General features: G+C 37.1%; 2 protein-coding genes across 2 annotated transcripts; both read left to right on the top strand.

The window, feature by feature from the left end:
* The first annotated feature begins 3,747 nt into the window (after positions 1-3,747).
* On the top strand, positions 3,748-9,815 carry LOC131783847 (thrombospondin-related anonymous protein-like). The gene is made up of 4 exons (XM_059100625.2): positions 3,748-3,837; positions 3,966-4,019; positions 7,654-8,069; positions 8,817-9,815. The coding sequence occupies exons 1-4, from the start codon at positions 3,825-3,827 to the stop codon at positions 9,123-9,125; spliced, it is 792 nt and encodes a 263-aa protein (XP_058956608.2). The 5' UTR covers positions 3,748-3,824; the 3' UTR covers positions 9,126-9,815.
* A 1,132-nt stretch (positions 9,816-10,947) lies between these two features.
* On the top strand, positions 10,948-13,164 carry LOC131783818 (major facilitator superfamily domain-containing protein 6-like). The gene has a single exon (XM_059100593.2). The coding sequence runs from the start codon at positions 10,955-10,957 to the stop codon at positions 12,524-12,526; it is 1,572 nt and encodes a 523-aa protein (XP_058956576.2). The 5' UTR covers positions 10,948-10,954; the 3' UTR covers positions 12,527-13,164.
* Positions 13,165-20,499: the final 7,335 nt, after the last annotated feature.

Below are 20,499 nucleotides of genomic sequence, written 5' to 3' on the forward strand. Positions count from 1 at the left end.
AAAGGCCGCCGATCAAGAGTTGAATCGTAAATACGTCTTAGTTGTTTTTGTAAATTGTCAACATTCCCGCAGTTGATATCAGTTAATAAACCTAGGGCTAATAAGTCAGCTTTGTTCAGCAATTTCTGAAGAAGCTTTTCGCTGACCATCTTTTATACTCAACTGAGAGGTTGAAGCCCCCGACTAATGTATCGATAAAGACCATTTGATCGTCAAAGGTGGCTGAGGTTTGAGGCTTCGACCTTCTCTAACCAGGAAATTTAACTTGCAAATGATCCGGTGAAAACAGGAACTGCTGATTTCACGAAGTAGTTGTTCAGTCACGGAAATTTATAAAGGCGTACTGAGTTCTTATGGTTAACAGTTCAAATATATCTAGAGCTGTATCGTATACTGTTTTTTCTACTTGTATTTTGTCAATGAAATGGTCTTTTTCTAGAGTGACTGCCCAACGAGAAAAAACCACCACAGCTAAATGTCATTAGAAACGCATGATCAACGAAAACTTTTTCCATAAATTGCGGAAAACATTGCTTTATTGCATTGTCACTGCATTGCTCAAGCTCTTTCATAGAAGAGTAAGGTATCACAGGAGTAAAAGAGGGGGGGAGGAAAGGGTTCGTTTTGGACTTTTGATGCACTCAGTTGACCTCATCGAGACCGTCGTTCAAACCAATGAGCTAATTAGGACCAATTAGGGACCAGAATATCTGGAGTGCGGTTTTGACCATAAAATAGGTAACATGCTGTTTTAAAGCTTTACTCTAAGGATCGCAATCATTGACTTAAAAAATTCCAAAGGGAAATTAACGACATTAAGATATCTCGTGACGGAAAGAAAAGAAAGTCATGGTTTATGATTTCCCAACACGTTCACATTCATTCAGACCTACCAAAATCTCTTTAAAAAGTATTCGGAGGGCAGAGCGGAAGGGAACGCCATTTTTAGCATTTCGTGCCAACGTCATTTTCCTTGCCTTGGAAAAAAGCATTGATTAACGATCACGCATCGCAGAATTCAGTTTTATACTGTAACGAAATCACTCATTGGTAAAATCTTCTTAATTTCAAATCTATTGCTGTTCAACATGCGCGTGCTTTTTTTTCGTCACATGGAATTGAAGAAATTGCAGTCCACTAACGAAGTTTTGACGTGCTTAGATCATGTCAAACTTTACTCTGTAAACTCAATCAACTATCAAACAATCGACAATTTAATTTATGATCATATGTGTGCCGTTAAGAGGCAATCATTAATTATATTGGCCCTAAACAACTGATTCCTCTGTATTTTCGTGTGGACAAGCACGACAAAGATAGATCAATGTCGTTGGTCAAATGATCAGTTTTTTTTCAAGCTGATCAAGGGACGAGGTTGCTTCATAATTTGCGAAAATATTCGGATGCCTACGGTAGATGTAGGCCTCTTTCTTCAAATATGTTGTTGATGTTTGATATCGAAACAGGATCATTTCGAAACAGGGCGAGGCATAAAACTATGCGCGTTTCCTAACGGTAGCTGGCACCTTGAATCATTTTTTTAATAAACAGTGGTGCTAGATATTCAACAGTTTCTTCACATGGGCGTTTCTTCAGGAAAGGAAATGAATTGATAAACGGCATTCAAAGCTCAAGACCCGACGAGCAGGTGAAGATTATGTTGCGTAAAAGTGATCACGTCGAGAATATCAAAGTTTGTTTGGAAATCATGATTGATTACACGCTTTTATGGGTTAGGAATTTCGGAGTGAGTTGAAAACCAAGAAAATTGGCTGAAAGTTCACCACAAAACTGTTAAGTAAAAAACGGATAGACGGTAATAAAAGGCAGAGGCATTTCGAAAAAAACAAGTTATCCAAGGCCGTTAATTTCCTATGGCACTCTCAAATACAAACTCTTCAATATTTTTCGTAGCTGCTTTTATGTAATCGACGTGGGTGTTCGCTGACTCAGCTTGAGAAAGCCAGCGGATGAATAGTGCGGCAAAGCGTTTAATTTCCTTAGCATCTACCGGACAAACCATCCAAGATATTGCTGAGTATATGTAGTGTTACGTAAAGGGACCGACCTGAAATACCAGAGCCGTGAGTGTCTAGTGTCTAAACAAACGAATGTCGAGAAAAAGTGATTATTGTGAATAAGTGTTCCAAAGAATAGTCTTCCATGGAGTGTTGTACTTCGCTGCACCAACCGTAAAGTATGAGAGCTGAACAATAGGAGCAATGTTATGTCTACCTTGCATTGAAAATGAATGATTGTTTTACGAAAACGTCTGCCTTGAACTAAAAGTTATACATGCCGTTAGAAAATAAATAACCAGCCTTTGACCAGAGAAATGCATATGTAAACAGCATTCCTGCAAAGGATCCACTGATCAGTTGTTTTCAACCTTTAACTGAGTTAGAACAAATTTTCAGTTTACTTCTTAAACGGTTCACCCTCACCGATCTTGACGCTAATTAGTGAATGAGACATAACTTCTATTGTTACTGAAGTGTTCCACCTAAGCGGTTATTAAGTCTGATGAAGAACCTCTTCGTGTCTACCATAAAATAAAATTAAATATTCAGAGATCACTTTTCCAACTTTACAGGCCATGAAAGAGTAAGGCACCTTGAAGACCAGAGTGATAAAACTCTCCTGGTTAGCAATATGTTGAACGCATCATCCAGGGGGGTCTTTTTGTATTTCTGATTAGCCGATAATTGTCTTAATACACCTGAGAAAATTGAATAAGTAAAGACGATCGTTACGTTGGCTTAAACAATTGGTAATTGTTATGATTTGAAAAGAATAAAGGCAATTATTTATATCGTTGTTATTTATAATTTGAGCAGCAGTAATTGAATTCGGACAACCTCTCGGAAAGTCCGTCTTAAATCACGAAATAATTGAGCAACTCCATGCAGTTATTGGTCAAAATGTGTCTCGTTTTTTAAAGTGGTGAGATCATAGAAAACTAAAAGTTTCAAAAGCAGAAGAATGCTCATTCTATCGGTTTACCAGCATGAACAACCCTCTTAGGCTAGTTGGGCGGACACTTAACTCCGATATGAATAACCCACATTTCGGCTCTTGTTCTACAAACCTTGCATTTTGCTCCGTGTAACAACATCTGGCGTGGGTTCCAACGCCGGTAAACCTACAGAACGTGAGAGCTCTGCTCTCATGCGTTTTGGACAATCAATATAACTGTACTTCTGTACCCAAAGTTAAAAAAAACCCTTTCTTTTCTTTGAATGGAGTTCCAACAGCATAATAACACAGAGAACTAGAAATTGCATTATTTAAACAGTAGATATATTTTTGATATCTTTAATTACCAGAGGAATGGTCATCATTTAACATAATTTTTCCCACGAAAAAAATTTGATAACATCACGATGTCCTCTTCAAAGTTGTTTGAAAGAGCCACTATCTTGGAAGGTGATGACGTTTTCCTTAAGTTGCAAATATTTAGCTAATATTGAGTAATTTCACCAGTACAATTTAATAAAAAAGAGCGAAAGAAATCCACAACATTCAAATCCACAGGAAACAGAATTATGCAACATGACAACACTAGGTCATTAAGAAAAATTGATATTCCCATGAAATATTCGCTTGTATCTATTATTAAAACGCGTACGTTCGCGGAAAGGAAGATAAAAAGACAAGGGCAGCAATACTGGCCGGTTATTGGACAGAAAGAGTAAATGACAGATTTTGAGTGCTTGCGGGTCGGTTCAATATAAAAGTAGACTAGAATAAAATGTGACCCATTTATTACTTCAGTAGAGCTTGTAGATATTAGACGAAAGTTGCCGTCTTGGCAAAAATTCAGCATGGCGAGGAAAAGTAAGATGGTTTTATTTATCGCAGAATAACTTGGCTGGATTTATAAACAAGCTTCACATATACAAGGCGTAAAGTGCAGGTTTTTAAGGAATGATTTTAACGCCTTTCTGTGTTTTTTAACCTCTTAGTTGTTGGCGCTGCTCTGATCCTTGTGGTTTTGTGTGTTAGCGGAGAAGTAGGAGGTGAGTACATGCTTTTATAAAAGTTATAGTTTTATCCTATTTCTGAGTTCATTTAGTCTGTTAACTCACTCGCAAGTTTTTTGGTTTTGTATGATGCTGTCGTGTACCAGTTACCTGGAAATGGGCTTGGCGAAAAAGTTAAATTTCAAAGTCGTATCTATTCAAGGATATTACCTCCCTGAGAGTGAACTAAATATGCGGTGAGAATTTGGGTTTCTAAAGAGACTGTTTTGTAGCATCGGCGGGGCAATTAAAATAACAGATTTATCATTGACCTCTTAGATGAGTTAATTATAACTAGAAAAAAGTCTTTTTCAGCTTCAAGTGTCTTTGTAAAGGCGCAAATTGAAAACGCATACAGCAAATTCAGGACGAGATATGATCATTGCACTCGTGACAAGAACTTTGTTCGCTCTTAAGTTATGTAAACGTTTTTTCTCCTGGAGCCATTAACCACCTTCAGGTGCCGATTTCTATCATAGTTTTTAGGTTGTAGATAAAATTAGAACTAATAACGAATTGGTTCAGTTCCTGCAATAAGGCAAATATTTAATCCTAGAATGAAATCAGTCTTTTATTGATCAACTCATGAAGGTTATTATGATATCGTCATTTTTGTCCAATGGACTTCGATGGACTTTCGCGGCCCAGTTTGGGAAAGTGAATCTAGCAACTTAAATTTGATGCCTCCCTCTTTGGTAAATACGACAAAAGCTTGGCAAACTTCTTTATCCCTTCTTTGAAAGATATGATAAACCCAAAAGTAACAACGAAATAAACAGTCTTCTAGTATTTGTATTGTTCAGCCATGAAGGGTGCTAATATCAAGTGTCTTTCCAATGAAAATATATACCATAAATACTCTTTGAATAAGAAAATGTCTGTGTGTTTCTGGTGTGTTTTTGAAGTTTTTAAATCGATTTATGATATTATGTTAGAGGGGTTTTTTTGCAACATTACCTCGATCAGGTTGAAAAGTTTAAAAAGTTGAAAGAGGATACAATTAGAAACTCATTGAGAGGTGAAATTAACTTTTCTTTTGTTAGTGGTTTTGGAAACTTCTGGGACGTCGCTTCCGTTAAACTCATATAGCTTCGTCTTATTGATTAAAAAAAACTACACGGGTGTTTCCTGTCAATATCTGAGAGTGGAAATCCCTTTGACTGTTGTAGCTCGATTTGGAACCACCGCCGGAAATAGAAGTTAAGCTTATTTTTAACAGAAGTGCCGCGGTAAACCACGATTATTACTCAGTCACTAGTCAGAAATGCTATCCTGAAGCCCAGTCAAAGCTTCACGTGACAAGGAAAAGTAATTAATGATGATGTACACTTTGGTATGCAACTAAATACTAGTAAGTTTAAAGATATGATGGAAATTAAGTCTAACAGTGCATGGAATGACGTGCAATCACTGATAAAGGAAGTTGCTATTCATAGAAGGATAGGGGAACATAATCTGATGTTTTATCAGTGGAAACTAAAATAATTTAGCTTACCCAAATTCCGCACAATATGACAACAAACAACAACTTGGAAGGCTAATAAGGTCATTCTGGGATCAAAATAATTTCCAAGTTGCATTAATAATTTTTTTAACTGCTAGATCGGTTCTGTCCTGGTGCAGTAAATCCTACAATTGTTTCAAAACAGTTTCCTTTTTTATCACCAGCGGATTGACAGTATATATACTTGATGTATGTTCGATAAGTTCATGTTTCAATCCATTTTTAGTGTATGAAGACGAAATAACTCAGTCATGAAAAGTCATGCATTCTATACAATACAATATTTATTTGCCATATACGACATTTACACATGGAAAAAAAAATGAAGAAAATTGATGACAGAAAATAAATGGCGAGAAAACCTGAAAGAAACCACGAGGCTTATAACAAGTCAGGCTTTCTCACTTAAAATAACTAATCTTATATTAGAATTACAATATGGACTTATGGTAATTAACTTTGACCGCGCACACGTACACACACACACACACGCACACACATATTAAGTAAGTTAGTTAAGAATTACTGCCTTACAGAAGCTAATACTTAGAGAGAAGAAATTCCTTAAGCTTTCTTTTAAAAGAAGCGGAAGAGGGAGAACTAGTTATGTCAGAATTTAACGAATTATAAAAGTTTGGACCTTGAAAGTAAATTGAAAACTTCCTGGTGTTCGTTCTGCACAGTGGCAAACGGAAGGACTGAGCATTCCTAGTATTATAATTGTGGATTTGACTATTCAGTAAAAAAAAGTTATTGAATTTGGAAGGGAGTGTAGAGTTCTCGAATGAAAAAATTCTGTTTCGTTAGAGCTGTTGTGATGAGTGTCAAACTGCTAGATACTACGCATGCTCTGTTACTAGACTCCGAGACATTGGTAAAACTACGTATTATTTTGAACACTACAGGTAATATGTTTCACCTTTAAAATCAATTTGAATGTTTTTCTTCACAAAAGTATTCTTTTGAAAAAGGCATCGTGAAGTCACCAGGTCAAGCGTGCTTTCTTTTCATAAAAGGTCTCATATTGTTGTAATTAATAATATTTGATTGTGAACGTGTCCTGGTTACGTGCAAAATTTATGAGCAGTGAAAATTTCTTCCTATGAGCGAAATATCGCTTGGAAACATTGAATCAGCGTCAATGGTTTTCGAAGTTTTCAAGGATGTGTCGCCTATCGCCATCTGAAAGTAGGTTGAACTTTGGAGAAAATTATAATGAAAAATATGCTACTCACTCTCCTTGGTGCTTGAACTGCCTTATATTGGCCAAGTTTCTCAAGCCTGGCACATTTTTGTGCCGTCTTTGATGTCATAACTCTTATTAAGATAAACATACCAGAGTTTAGTGCTAGCAACTCTTCCAAGACGTCAGTGAAACAGATATAGCTGGCGTTGTTATGGTAGAAGACAGCCAAGACTTGCTTCTTGTCACGAATACATGAACTCTGGTCCGTGTTCAATTTCAACCATTTCATTTTTTCATGAAATGAAAATAGCAAATTTAAAGGCTGAAGTGTCTCAATTTATGACAACAATTCCCTTGTCTTGCTTCAATCATAACATAACCCACTTATGATTTTCAGTTCTGGGGCAAAACATTCCTTTTTCCCCGGGCCACCTACTAAAACCGGATTGAACTGAAAAGATAGATCAGCATTTTTCAATTGAGTATCGAAAATGATCCTGCATTGCTTTGGTTTTGCTTTACTTTGATCTTGCACCACAATCTCAACCAATCAAACTGTAACCAAGGAAAGTATAGCCAATCCCGACTTGGTCACTCCCGTTTTCTCGCGTCTCAACCAGGCTATCTGTTTTTACGTTAAGTTCTCACTGGTTTCATGATGACGGAAACCTTTGCTCTAAGTGGTAGTTGTGACTAATTTGGTCTTGGTTTTTTGAAACTTGATCAGTTGAAAACTGCTCTATATGCGGTGAACTCTTTAGAGTAAAGGTTACTGCATGTTGCTTCTTGGACCGGCAATGATTAACAACAAGAAAATAGTGACTCTTTTTAAACCCGCTAGTGCGTGGAGAGATATGGGTTTTGGCTGGGCTTACTTTATATGTTTTGAGCTCTGTTAACCATGCTCTATGACTGATTCATCCTTTCCTTTCCTTTCCCAGCAAATTTATGCAGTAAGAAGTTAGACATCATAATAGCAGCAGATGTGTCTGGCAGCATGGACGACAATCAATTCACACAACTACAGACATTTCTGTCGACGTTAGTGGATAACATCAAAATCTCCAAAACATCTGGTGCGCGGGTCATCGTCTTAGCCTTTGATGACCGGATTAACAGTCTGGCATCAAGCTTCAGTGATAAAGTAACAACATCTCGATCTGGGATTAAGACACAGATTAACGGCTTACAATTTACGGCTGGTTCTACAGTGATAGATACAGTAATAGAAGAAGCTAAGGATTTACTTAGCTCCGCAAACCGTGATACAGCACAAAAAGTAGTCGTTTTTGTAACTGATGGTGTTAATTTTAATGGAACTGATTCACTTGTTCTCCCCGCTCAAGAATTGAGAGATGTGAGTATAGTAGAGGAAATGATTAGTAATGTTGTAGTGTTTACTAGCCCAGTTGTAACATTGCAAATCGTACTGAATTCCATATTCCACTTGTTCGGATTCCGGATTCCATTCCATTCCTTTCAATCTTTAAAATTCATTTGATTTCGTATCAATTCAGTTCCAATCTAAGTTCACATAAACTTTAAATTTCAATCTTTATTTATAACAAAAAACTCGTTCCTAATGGAGGAGATATGGAGAGAGAATAAGAGCAAGGATGACTATAAAAAAGGATCGCAGCTATGGATTCCGGATTCTAAGCGAAAAAAGTGTCTAGAATTGGACTCCTGATTGCCTTTCATGGCGTAATAGTGGCTGTCAGTCGTTAATCGCGAAGCTTTGACTGTTGCACGGCCGTTCAACACTGTTGAACGATAAATTAAAATCATTACAAGTCTTTCAGTCAGTGTTTGCAATATCTCGATTTGCTCTTAATAATAAGGAGCAATTTTTAGCTGACTACCGAACTCGAGAATAATGCGTGATGACATTGGTCTGGAAAAACCCGCACACCTCCTATCAAATGCAAAATCAAAACAATGAGAAAATTGAACGAACGCGTCTCCTAGTGCTTCAGGAAATTTGCATACTACTCTCTCAATTGTTGGTGGTCCTAATGAGATTTCCGTTTTTGATTCACAAATACTAGATTAACAAATCTAACCTGTCTAAGTTCTAAAATGATATCTGTTTAATTCCTCCCAGACTTTCAATGCAAGAGTTATCGGCCTAGGAATAGGCGAAGCTAACTCAATCAACATCCCTGGGCTTCGAATACTTGCCGGGCAAAATGACCGCGTTCTTATTCTGACGTTCGAGCCCAGTTCAGGAGGCAAGTGCTGTGACGACGATGAAGATGACGACGACGACGACCGCAAACGTCGTCGTCGTGATGAAGATGACGAATGTGATGACCGCCGTCGGCGTCGACGTCGCGATGAAGATGATGGCGGGTGTAGCAGTGGTGTTAGTAACGAGCTCAAAAATGTTATAAAGCTAATTTGTTACGGCTGACCATGAAAAGAGATACAGAAGTAACTCAGCTTGGCTGATAATTCTACAGAACAACGCGAAACGACATAGAACATATTTCATGATGTTTTTTTTGCTCCAAATGTCACAAGAGTGAGTTTATGGATGTTTTCATTCGAGACTGTTTCACTATCAACACCACTCACTCCTTCTAATGGGCAAACTGTAGATAAATAACGTGAAAAAAAGTTGTCAAAAATTGCCAGAGCCTGCGGTTGTAATAACTCCTGACCTTAGCATTCAGTTGATTAATATCATATGTTTAGCGGAGTAAATTGTTGAGATAAGTTTAGTATTTATTTATATAAAAAAAGGCCCAACACTGCATTAGATATGTAAGAATAACATTGCATTCATTAGCTTTTAGCGCGTCTTTAGGAACATCGACCAGTTGGACCTGTTACTATCTGGAACGCTGGATATTGAATTATTTATCCTTATGATATTTGACAAATCCAAGTTTAGCTTGGACGAAAAAAATCATGTATGATGCAGATTAACTCGACTGTTAAGATTAGTACTCTTTGAAAGGAAATGTTATGAAGTCGAATTGAGCGAGAGGTAAATTTGTCACGTTGAAGAGTCTTGATCATGCGTGAAGTCAGTGATAGCAGAGTGCTGTGATAGACTGCTACTTCAAATAAAACCGGTTCTCTCTTCAAAAGAATTAAATTTTCTTGTTTGCCATTCCTGTTCAGTGACCTGAGCTCTTTGATTCATTTCATTCTTTGTAAAGAGCACTCGTGCCTGAGAACAAAAACAGTCTGAAACCACAACAACAATAAACACATTCGGAAAGACCGTTATGACGGCATAGCGGGATTCAAAATGATGGTTAAGCGAGATGTGAGGGCGCCTATCGTGTATTCTTTAAATGCAAGTTTCTTTATTTGGACTCTCTTCACTGTGCCCTGTTTGAACTCTCATGAAATTTTGTATTCAAAAGTATATTCTTGTAAGCGACCACGGACATAACTAGAGTCACGATTTAGGATGTTCTTTCATTTCTAAATTTCATCTCTATGCGGCTAGCTCAAGCTAATCAAACTTTTTCCGCGTCCCATGGTTGTCCACGGGAAATTACATGTCACGAGTTAAAATTTGTTCCAAGCAAACTGCCCCTCCTCTCTGAACCCAATCAACCTTCAGTATGGGTCTGTTTGCCTCATTGATATATACTGGCGTAATCTAGTCCTTGCAGACATATCAAAGATGCTCGATTGAAATGCAGGGCCGGATTAAAATTAGAATCTTTCTTTCACGTTTGAGTTATTAGAACTACTTCCGAAAAGAAGAAGACGTTTATAATACGTTTTCACAGTTTTTGAGAAGGCGGAATCCAATTTTTTTTCATTGCACTGAAAACGGCTAAATGTCAGAAGAGTTTTGACGCTAATGCGTGGAATCTCTGACCAGACTAACTTGAACTGGGAGTATATAATTTGGATTATGTAGTCCTGCCTCACCCAAAAATTAAATCCAAATAATCCACCAGCAAACTGACATGAATATATCCCGACGTGCTTTCTTGTAATAACCTAAGGCAGCAGAAAACCATTGACTCTTACCTAATGACACCCTTTGAACGAAATTTTTATGACTGACTCTGTGTCTTCCTACGTAGCTTCAATAAGTCTGCAACACTAAAAACTTGAAAGGAGCTATTTACTTCGTGGAGTGCTTTAGCCGTAAGTAGCACTGGCTGTAGGCCGTAGGCTCCCTGACAACGAATGCTACGATACCCGCGAGGGCCTGAGCACAAAAATAACTCTTGTAACGCCTGGCAGTAAATCGTGTGAACAAATGTCAACATGGCTACCGGTGGAGGGCAAATTATTAACGGTAAAATTCAAGCAGTAGAGGAGGAGACACAGTATGGAAATCGAGCGCGAATTTTCCGGATAAACAAAGATCTTTTGGTGCTAAAGCTTTACTACTTTTTCGCATTTAGTGCGAAAGCTTGTATCCAACCATTCTTTCCGGTGTTTTTACGCCACGTGGGATTATCAGCTGAACAGACCGGTTATGTGATCGGACTGCAACCACTGGCAAATTTCATTGGAGCACCCATCGCTGGCGCTTTAGCGGATAAATATCGAAAACATAGAGTTGCAATGTTAATTATGTGTATCGTTTCTTCTGCTCTTCGATTTTCTTTGGTGTTTCTTCGACCCAACGAGGAACTAAACGCGGCGAAGAACTTTTGTAATAATAGCTCATTTTCTAACATAACTGGAAAAGAAAGGACCGTACTTAAAAAAAATTATTCTATGATTCCAGAGAATTATTCATCACCTTTGGTGGATAAAAACTGCACAGATGATTTCGTTGGAAATACAACAGATATCGTCAAAACTACAGCTAGTCGGGACAACTACAATATGTTTGTTCTTATATCTGTTCTTTCTTTTGTATGGTCGCTATTCGATGGCTCGAATTCCATGGCTGATGCAGCCACTGTTAAGTTCTTGACAGATATTGGCAGAGGCGGTGACTATGGCAAGCAAAGGCTGTGGGGTGCTGTAGGATGGGGTAGCATTGCAGTTTTGTCAGGGCTCACAATTGATCAATCCTCCCAGAATTCAAATCAGAGTCAGTTTTTCATAGCATTCTGTGGTTTCCTGTTGTTTAGCATTGCAGCTTTTGTAACAGTGTTTAAGTTGCCATTGGAATACTTAGGGGGTGAATCCAAGCCTAAGATTTTCCAGAATGTGTTCATTATTCTCTCTGACTGTCGCATTGTGACATTTTTGGTGGGGATTCTCATCATGGGAGCATGTTTTTCAACAATTGGTGCCTTTTTGTTCTGGTTTATTCAAGACATGAATGGCAGCCATTTGTTAATGGGACTAACTCTTTGCATGACATGTGTCTCAGAAGTTCCTGTTATGTTTTTTTCTGGGAAGTTAATTAAATGTATTGGCCATCATGGTGTCCTATACCTAACGTTTGTGTGTTATACAATTAGATACATGTTGTACTCATTCCTTCACAATGCCTGGTATGTATTGGCTGTGGAACCTTTACATGGTGTGACATTTGGAGCAATGTGGGCAGCTACAACTTCCTATGGGGGTCTTATTTCACCTGAAGGGATGCGTGCAACAGTGATGGGTTTGGTTATGGCAACGCATTTTGGTCTGGGAAAACTTATTGCAGGCTTTGGTGGAGGGGCCATGTACAGTAGTTATGGACCAAGAATTCTTTTTAGAAGTCTGGCTGTAACAAGTGCTATCACATGCTTGCTGTTTGCTCTTTCGCAGAGGTTGATTAAGAGGAAATCACAAGTGCATTATTCAAACTTTCACAATAATTCTCAAAATGACAGTACTTGGGATGCAGAGATGAAGGAGATAAATTTAGATTCAGGCGATGAACTTTGATTTTGACTCAGTTTTTTTGTATTCACTTGCTTGAAGTGTATTGTGGAAAGTTGTAAACAATAGTTGACTTTTTGACTTGGATAAATTAACCAGAAACAACGTTCAAGAGGCTGTTATGTTAAGGATCTAATTTCAGAAGGTTTACATGTAAGTGTAAGTGAAAAGTTAACAGAAAAGTGAGAGGATCATTTTGTATTGAGCAAGCTCAATTTGTGTTGAAGAGTGGAACAGCACTGTATGCAGTTTGGATTTGAATTTGAAAGGTAGAATCTTGACTGCTTTTGGTTATTGGGTACTTTTTAGTGTGGTTTGTCTCTGACACTGAAGGGTGATCCATGTAGGTGTTGTGGAATTTAGCTCATGAATTTTTTTTTTTTTCTGATATATTCAAGTGAAAGGATTTGACCAATAAATTGTGAAATAAGGTTGTAGTATGAGGAGCAGGGCTGGTTACTTTTACTTTGTGTCAATAAGAAAATTGTGTCATATTTTTAAAACTTAAAGGTCAAAGACACTGTGGATGTGTTGTGAAAGCTACTGATACAATTTTGCCTGACCTAGATATTTTGGTAAATACTCTATTTCAAACATGATATTGTTATTATTACAGTGTACATTAAAATATTATTAATTTTTTAGTGGGTGAAAGTAAAATTCAGTGAAAGATTTGACTAGTACACATTTTGTGCCAATAAATAATGTATTTAAAAAGAAATTATCACAACCTCTTGTGTACCATGTTATTGGTACAAGCTTGAATGGTTACTGCAGCTTAACTATATTTGAATCTCTCTTTATGATAAATAGTCAATATGCCCATTTTATATTTGATATATATATATATATATGTTCCCATTCCTGTCTCCCTAATTTCATTGAAAAGTCTTGTCTTCCCTTAACTCAGACACTGCTGTACCATTAACCATCTTAGAATGTCTGCAAAATAATAAGAAGAGGTTGTTAATATGTTGCTGATCTGTTAAAGTTTTATTAATTCAACAGCATTTTTTTATTTATTATTTTAAACGTAGTTGTTGCTTGCACCACTAAGCCCCAACTGACAAAATGATACAAACAGTACTTACATTACAGATTTACAAAACTTTAAATGCTAATATTAATCACAAAAATGACATTACTTAGAGCACAATAATCTATTAACAATACACTATAGACTAAGAAACAAAATTACTTCACAGGCACTGTCAAATTTGCAATACATCATGCATTATTGATATTATACAAACACCAATGAAATACCTAGTGAGCTTTTGTTATCTTTACACGTGAAAAGATCGCTGTTGCTATGGTTTTTGTACTACTTTTAAAAAAATTAAAATGACATGATCTAGTATTTCATTGGTGTTTATATAATAAATAGAATATTACATGGCTGTTTGGAGACACAAAATTTTTTATGGGTTGAAAAAAATTCAAATTTGTACCTCCGCGCGGTCATTGTAAAATCATCTATGTGTATATGCGTATAAGGATAAATTAGTGGAGGAGAACAAACAGCAACAGCCACAACAACATCAGAAGATTAAAATTCAACTAGGGGAAAGTTTGGAGAAATTTTTCATTTCATTTTTAACACTGTTATAAATTTTGAAATGATTTATAACAGCAGTTTTAATTTTGGAATGAACGTATCAAAGTAGTCAGCCACCTTGAGTTTCTGTATGGATTAAAACCCTTGCTTGTCTTGTCTTGATGGAAATTTTGCGGGGTTCAATATATGCGGCCTGTCGTCGATCCGCTAACGCGGAAACCCGTAGAAAGGAAAATCCCGCAAAATAAAACGCGCGTTACTCTCTTCAGAATAACTTGTGAAAAAAGGAAATTTTGAAACATTACCATGTTTTATGTGCTGGTGTTTTGTTCATAAACATAAAGTCGCAAGAGTTAGTTCTTGATAAGAAATTTCATAATAATTCGTTTCCACAAAACACAAAAAATCGCCAACGCGCGCAAAATAAAATTTCCCGCAACGTGTTCGTGCTAGTCGTCTACTTTCAGTTTGTCAATCCACACACCACGCCACTGTATAGGGGCAGTTACTTAAATTGCCAAAAACCAACATGATATAAATATAATACCTGTCTAATCGCACACTTTGCCCAGCACTTCTCGAATATGGTCGGCGAGATTTTCAAATCTGTCCACAAATACGTAATGGTCTTCCCCAGCCATAATTATAAGTTCTGCCAAATCCGCTACCCAACCAATACCGACTGCAACAATTTTTGCGTAGGATGATTTCTGGTAAAAAGCATTAAGGTTAACGTTAATAAGGCAGGAAAAAAAATCCATATTAACTACGCTACACTCCGTTACAAAGTGATTTCTTTCAAGGATACTTCTCGCAAAGAGTAGGGCGTGTAGCTCCTGGTGTTACGGTCTGGCCTTGTTATTTTTTATACAGGCCCCCTTTGAAGCTGATCTGGGCCAGGCTGTCTAAATATTTCAAATAAAGTAATAAATAAACTGATCCTTTAGGTTGTTAGACCTTACCGGTAAATTCAGGGGGGGCTCACTTTAGCGTAAGGCTATAGAAGAGATTCTTCAACAAAATAAGGGGGGAGGAACAAACTTGGTCAATTGGAATTTCCGAGTTTACCTGGATGCTTTCCAATCTCATCGCTCTTCAAACCAGAGGTGAGGCCTTATGCACCTACGGACAGCCCTCCCCCCTTCCTTCTAAAAATACCTTTAGAGCAGCAACAGGTGGCTTCAAGTAATCCATGCCGCCGAAAGTCTTGCCATCAGTCAGCACTAAAACACACCGAGGTATGTCGTGGTAGTCACGAGCACCATTATTTGGCCTGTATAACCAATAGGCACCCCATAAAGCTTGGTCAGAACGGGTGGCTCCTGAGGGGTACGGCATGCTGTCAAGTTTCATATCAAGGACAGATGAGTTGTGGTATATTGTGTCGTTAAAGGTGAAATCCATGTAAACATGATGATCGTAGTGGAGGCAAGCGAAATGAGTACCGTTCGTGGAAACGTTGAAATAGTGTGTGAATTCTCTCAAGAATGACTTAACGAGCTGAAAAGATTTGTTTCCGATGCTCCCAGAAGCGTCGACAACAAAGGCAATGTCCAAGGGTTTTTTACAATCTGAAATATGGAGACAAAGTCATGTTAATATAGAGCACATGCCCTAAAGGGTTTGATTTCCTCATAGCTTTTACATATAAGGTGGACATTTGACCTATTCCTTGAGTCTGAATTCTTCCGAAATTCAGAACGTGACTAAATATGTTGTTTGGTATATTTGTATGAGGTAGATAATTTGGCTTCTTTGTCAAAGAGGATCTTATGGTGATTTTAATGTTACATTACCTAGAGGTATTTAAATTGACAGAAAATTCCATCTGAGATTGATTAGCAATGACAAGGGTATTTTCTAATTCGCTACTAACTTTTCCGTCGCGTATGCGTAAATTCCAGCATGGATTCATTCGTATATAGCTGCATATGACTGGTATGGACGAAGTGAGTGTGCTCGTTGAAGAAAATGAAAATCGCTTTTCTGTGCATGGTGAAATAAATAATTCCTTACTTATGGTTGTATTTGCTTTAGTTGGCTTAGCTGTTGATACAGCTGTTATTGGCTGAGTTGTAACTGGTTTGCTCGTGGTTGCCTCTGTTGTTGGTTTAGCTGTGACTGCTTTAGTCGGAACTGGCTCTGCTGTGGTAGGCTTGGATGACATAGCCATGACAAAAAAATGAAGCAGCAAATACCAATATTGGTTAGAAGTCAATTAAAGGAGGGAGAAACTGAATAATAAAGCATAAACCAAAACAAGGACATCCCTGTTAATTAACAACTCCCCGTGATAAACATCCAACTCTTTAAATAATCAAACGGGGTAAGTTTCTTAAGAAACTGTGGTGCTTCGTCGTTGGGAGAGTACAACAGGTAATTTAGTGTTAACAACTGAGTTGAAAACGTAAATTGGCTACCGTGAAGAGTTTAAAGGCTGACGTTTCGAGCGTTTACCCTTCGTCAGAGCGATTGACGAAGGGCTAACGCTCTTACGAAGGGCTAACGCTCGAAACGTCAGCCTTTCAACTCTTTACGGTGGCCAATTTACGTTTTCAACTCAGTTGTTAACACTAAATCATCTGTAAATAATTAGTTTGATAGTTTAATCACGTGTATATCATAATTGAGCAGTTTTAAATTGAGCGTGGAAAAAAACCAAAACCAACATAATGCCAGTGACCTATCAGAATTAAGGTTTAGACTATCAGTAGCCAATAAGTACTCAAAGTAAGAGCAAGCAAACTATTTGAAGCGCGAGAAAACGCAAATAATCTTGTCGCGATTGTTTTTAGTTTTGAATCTGATTGGTAAAGAAGATGGCGGTAGTCTTCTTGGCCAATCACAGAGCAAAGCTAAGTAAAACCAAAGCAAACCCGCGTTAGTTTCGACACTCAATAGCTACAACAGTGCTATCACTTGCTCTCGGGTGTCACCTTTTCTTCACAAGTGTGAATTCTGTACGTCTTATACTAAAAATAACAATCACACTGTTTATTAATCCATTTCCCACATTGAAAGTTCGTGGCTTCTCTTTCAGTCACACTTACTTCTTTTAATTCATAAATGAAGTTTGTCCAAGTCTTTCCACTGCATATCCTGTGAGGGCCCATCTTTTGACACGTTCGGAATTTTAAGTCTATACAACTTCTTTTCTCTTTAAGCGGACTAGCAAAGTAGTCTCCTGCCCAACATTCTCCATAATATTGAATTCCAATGTACTTGTAGCCCATCTCTTTGGCTTTTGTCGCACAACTACAAATTAAACTAATAACAAAAATAGAAAATAAAAACAACAGGTATAACCAAACAAAAAAAGAAAACGAACATACGAACGAGTATAAGAAACTAGGGTCCCAATCACTTAGCAAAATAAACAACAACTGTGCATTTAGAGACTAATGCTTTTTCGACTGGTCACGAGAGTGGGACAAAGGAAGTCTTCATTAGGAATTGAGGCTTACTCACTCTCAAAGGGGAAAATACAAAACGAGATATGGTAACATTTGAGCTCTGTCATAAAATTAAAAAATGCTTTCCACCTTGTCATAAGCGGCATACGAAGAAAAAATTCTAAAATTCTTCCTTCCCACGAGGAATCGAAAATATATATGTTTTTCAACTATTACAGGACTTGCACAGTTGTCCGAGACATAGTACCGCTGATTAACTAAATTGACTGAAAAATATTGTACTCTCCCAATGCATTCAAGATTTTGCCTGTGAATAAAAATGCCCGACTTCCTGTTTCAGTGTCCTAAAGTACACGCCCAAATGGAGCCCACTTTCAAAGTGAACTTTAATGGGGCACTCTCTGGAAGTATTGCATTGTTGCCAGGATACATAAAAGAGGTATTATCACTTTGAAACATAAGTGACATGTGACTACCTCGAGAAATTCTCAGCTTAATAATCGTTAAAATAATTCATATCATTTTTACCAACTGAAGATAGCTTTACTGCTCAAAATTTCTTTGTACTTCACCATCTGAGAGAAATGAAGCTTACTTAACTCAAGTTGTTGCAATTACCTGGGAAGGTATCTCGTATAGTTTGCCCAGAAGCCATCTGTGCCACGTTGGTTCATGATGAGATTTGGAAGAACTCTCTCTACTCCATAGTCTTTATAACAGCCCATGGCTGTAGGACAACCTCGACCACGTGCTAAATAAAAAAAAAAAGAACGTCCTTACATTGAGACATATCTTCCATGTCTTCCCCTTTTCTCAATCTTACTTTTACGTTCAAATTATACTTCCAACCGTTTCAAATATAAAAATATTAGTGCCATGACCGAACGCTTTTTTTTACTATAATGGTTTTTTTCCTTGTATCGACTTTATCTAGAAATCAAGTTAAAAGCTAAACATTACACCTCTCATTCTTTTTAGTGTCAGCAAGATACTAGAACCTGATTTTTAGAGTTAGGAGGGTAAAAATATACGGCGTATTTTTAATTTTTTAATGCTCAGAAGCCGCCATGATCACACTGGAGAGATACTTCAGTGAAATAAGGCATATTATTGAAGAGAGATATCCGTAATTTTAAACTTTAGTTATCATAACTTAATACTCACCCTCGTGTGTAAAAGATGCGAATACGAAAACTATAACCCAGACCGGAATTGTGCCCATGATTTACAGTTCTATGCTAAAAGTGATGGTGCGCTACCAGTTGGTTTTCTAATGGTTGTTTGATTGAAAACTGTTAATAAATCCACTTAACGAATCGTCCATTAAGCGCTGGGTTTTATTATATAAAGGCCAAGAACAATGACGTGAATCATCACTAAGAAACCATGGGTTGTTTTTGAAACTCTCGCTCTTGATAACAAGGGTGGAAAGCCTTAAAATCATGGGCGAATCGTAATGGTAGCGGGGGAGTTTATATTGTAGCAAGCTTACTTCAGATTTACCCTTGAGTTTTGACGTAAATGGTTGTGGCCTAAAAATTATCAGTATACCCAGTTAAACGATGCAGAAGATAAATCTCATCTCAAGCTATTTGAGTTCAGGTTTCAAAGTATGGTAGCATTTTTTCTAGCGGCCGTACATAGCATGTTTGGAAAAAGTCTAAATGTTTTATTTCCATCTATTTCTTCTGTAAAACGTAATTTAGGTTCCTAATAGTTCACCAAAAAATATATTGGGTAAAAATGAGATTGTTGTATCATAAAACTCTATTTATAGCAGCTCTAATGGTGCTAATAGACTTGTTACACATTTTTATCTTTCGGAGATTTCCAAAAACTGTTGACTAGTTTCCAAACATTTTTCTACACAAGTTAGTAGTGTTTATTGGAATAAACATTTGAAAAGCTCTAATCTGATGTACATATACCCAACAGTGATGGTGAAGAAAAATTGAAAAAGAATTTGGGTTTGATGATCGGGCATTGCATTACCTTCAGAAATAATTGGGGGAAAAGGTCACAAGAAATTGAAAAATAAGTGAAAAGAAACAGTTAAACTGAGAGATAAACGAAAGGTAAGTTTTTTTGCGAAAATATTTCTTGAACAACAAATTTACGTTCACTCAGGTATAATGATGCATACACGTGCAGTCCTTTGAAGTCACAATACACATGAACCTATCAAATGGTTTATTAACCCTTTAACTCCCATGAGTGACCAAGACAGAATTTCTCCTTACAATATCAATACAATATCAACCAGATAAGTGAGGAGAATAAGGAAAAATATCAATTTGGGGATAATTAGTTGATCCAATACTAAATTCTCTGAACTAGTATTAAAAAAATTGTATGGTCGATAATAAGGAGAATTACAAATTTGATCTGGGAGTTAAAGGGTTAACTCCCTATAATCGAATTTCCATTATCTAAGAGGTAATTCTCCTAACAGGCAAACATTGCTGAACAGAGCTGAGAATTTGACATTACTTCCCAACAGAATCTCTTGGTGAAAATTTTCTCAACACCTGCCTGCTTGACTATGTGTATGAAAATTGAATTGTGAACTTTCTTGGGCTTCAAAGAATCAAATCTTGACTGCTGATGTTAACAGCGATTGTTGCACGTGCGTACGCCAACGTTTTTTCTTCTTCGATGAGATGTTTATTTCTTTAGTAGATTTAACAGCTTTACTTTGCTTGTTAAGTTTTAATGAAGCCATTGAAATGCTTAATAATGATTTTAGTTTCCCTAGAAACCAATGATGAAATATTAACATATTGAAGAACGTTCCTGACGTAACCACATAATTAACCAAATTCATCTCACGACTAGGATAAGATAGGCTAAACTCAATCGTTTTATCTGGTTTCTCTTTTTTTGTTTGTTTAATTAGGTTTTTGCATTTTAAATTTGGGAGACTTTGAAGCAAACCTGTTAAAGATGTGGTCTCACCTGAGAAATTTTACCAAGTCATTATACTTTAAGAGACCATATATACAGGCTAC

This window comes from Pocillopora verrucosa, chromosome 9, assembly GCF_036669915.1.
Source record: "Pocillopora verrucosa isolate sample1 chromosome 9, ASM3666991v2, whole genome shotgun sequence".
Lineage (NCBI taxonomy): Eukaryota > Metazoa > Cnidaria > Anthozoa > Scleractinia > Pocilloporidae > Pocillopora > Pocillopora verrucosa.

Bases quoted from the DNA above. Each gene is read 5' to 3' on its own strand.
- LOC131783818 (XM_059100593.2), top strand. From the start codon at position 10,955: ATGGCTACCGGTGGAGGGCAAATTATTAACGGTAAAATTCAAGCAGTA.
- LOC131783847 (XM_059100625.2), top strand. The intron at 4,020-7,653 runs GTGAGTACATGC...TTCCTTTCCCAG, and splicing joins TGTTAGCGGAGAAGTAGGAG to CAAATTTATGCAGTAAGAAG. The intron at 8,070-8,816 runs GTGAGTATAGTA...AATTCCTCCCAG, and splicing joins CCGCTCAAGAATTGAGAGAT to ACTTTCAATGCAAGAGTTAT.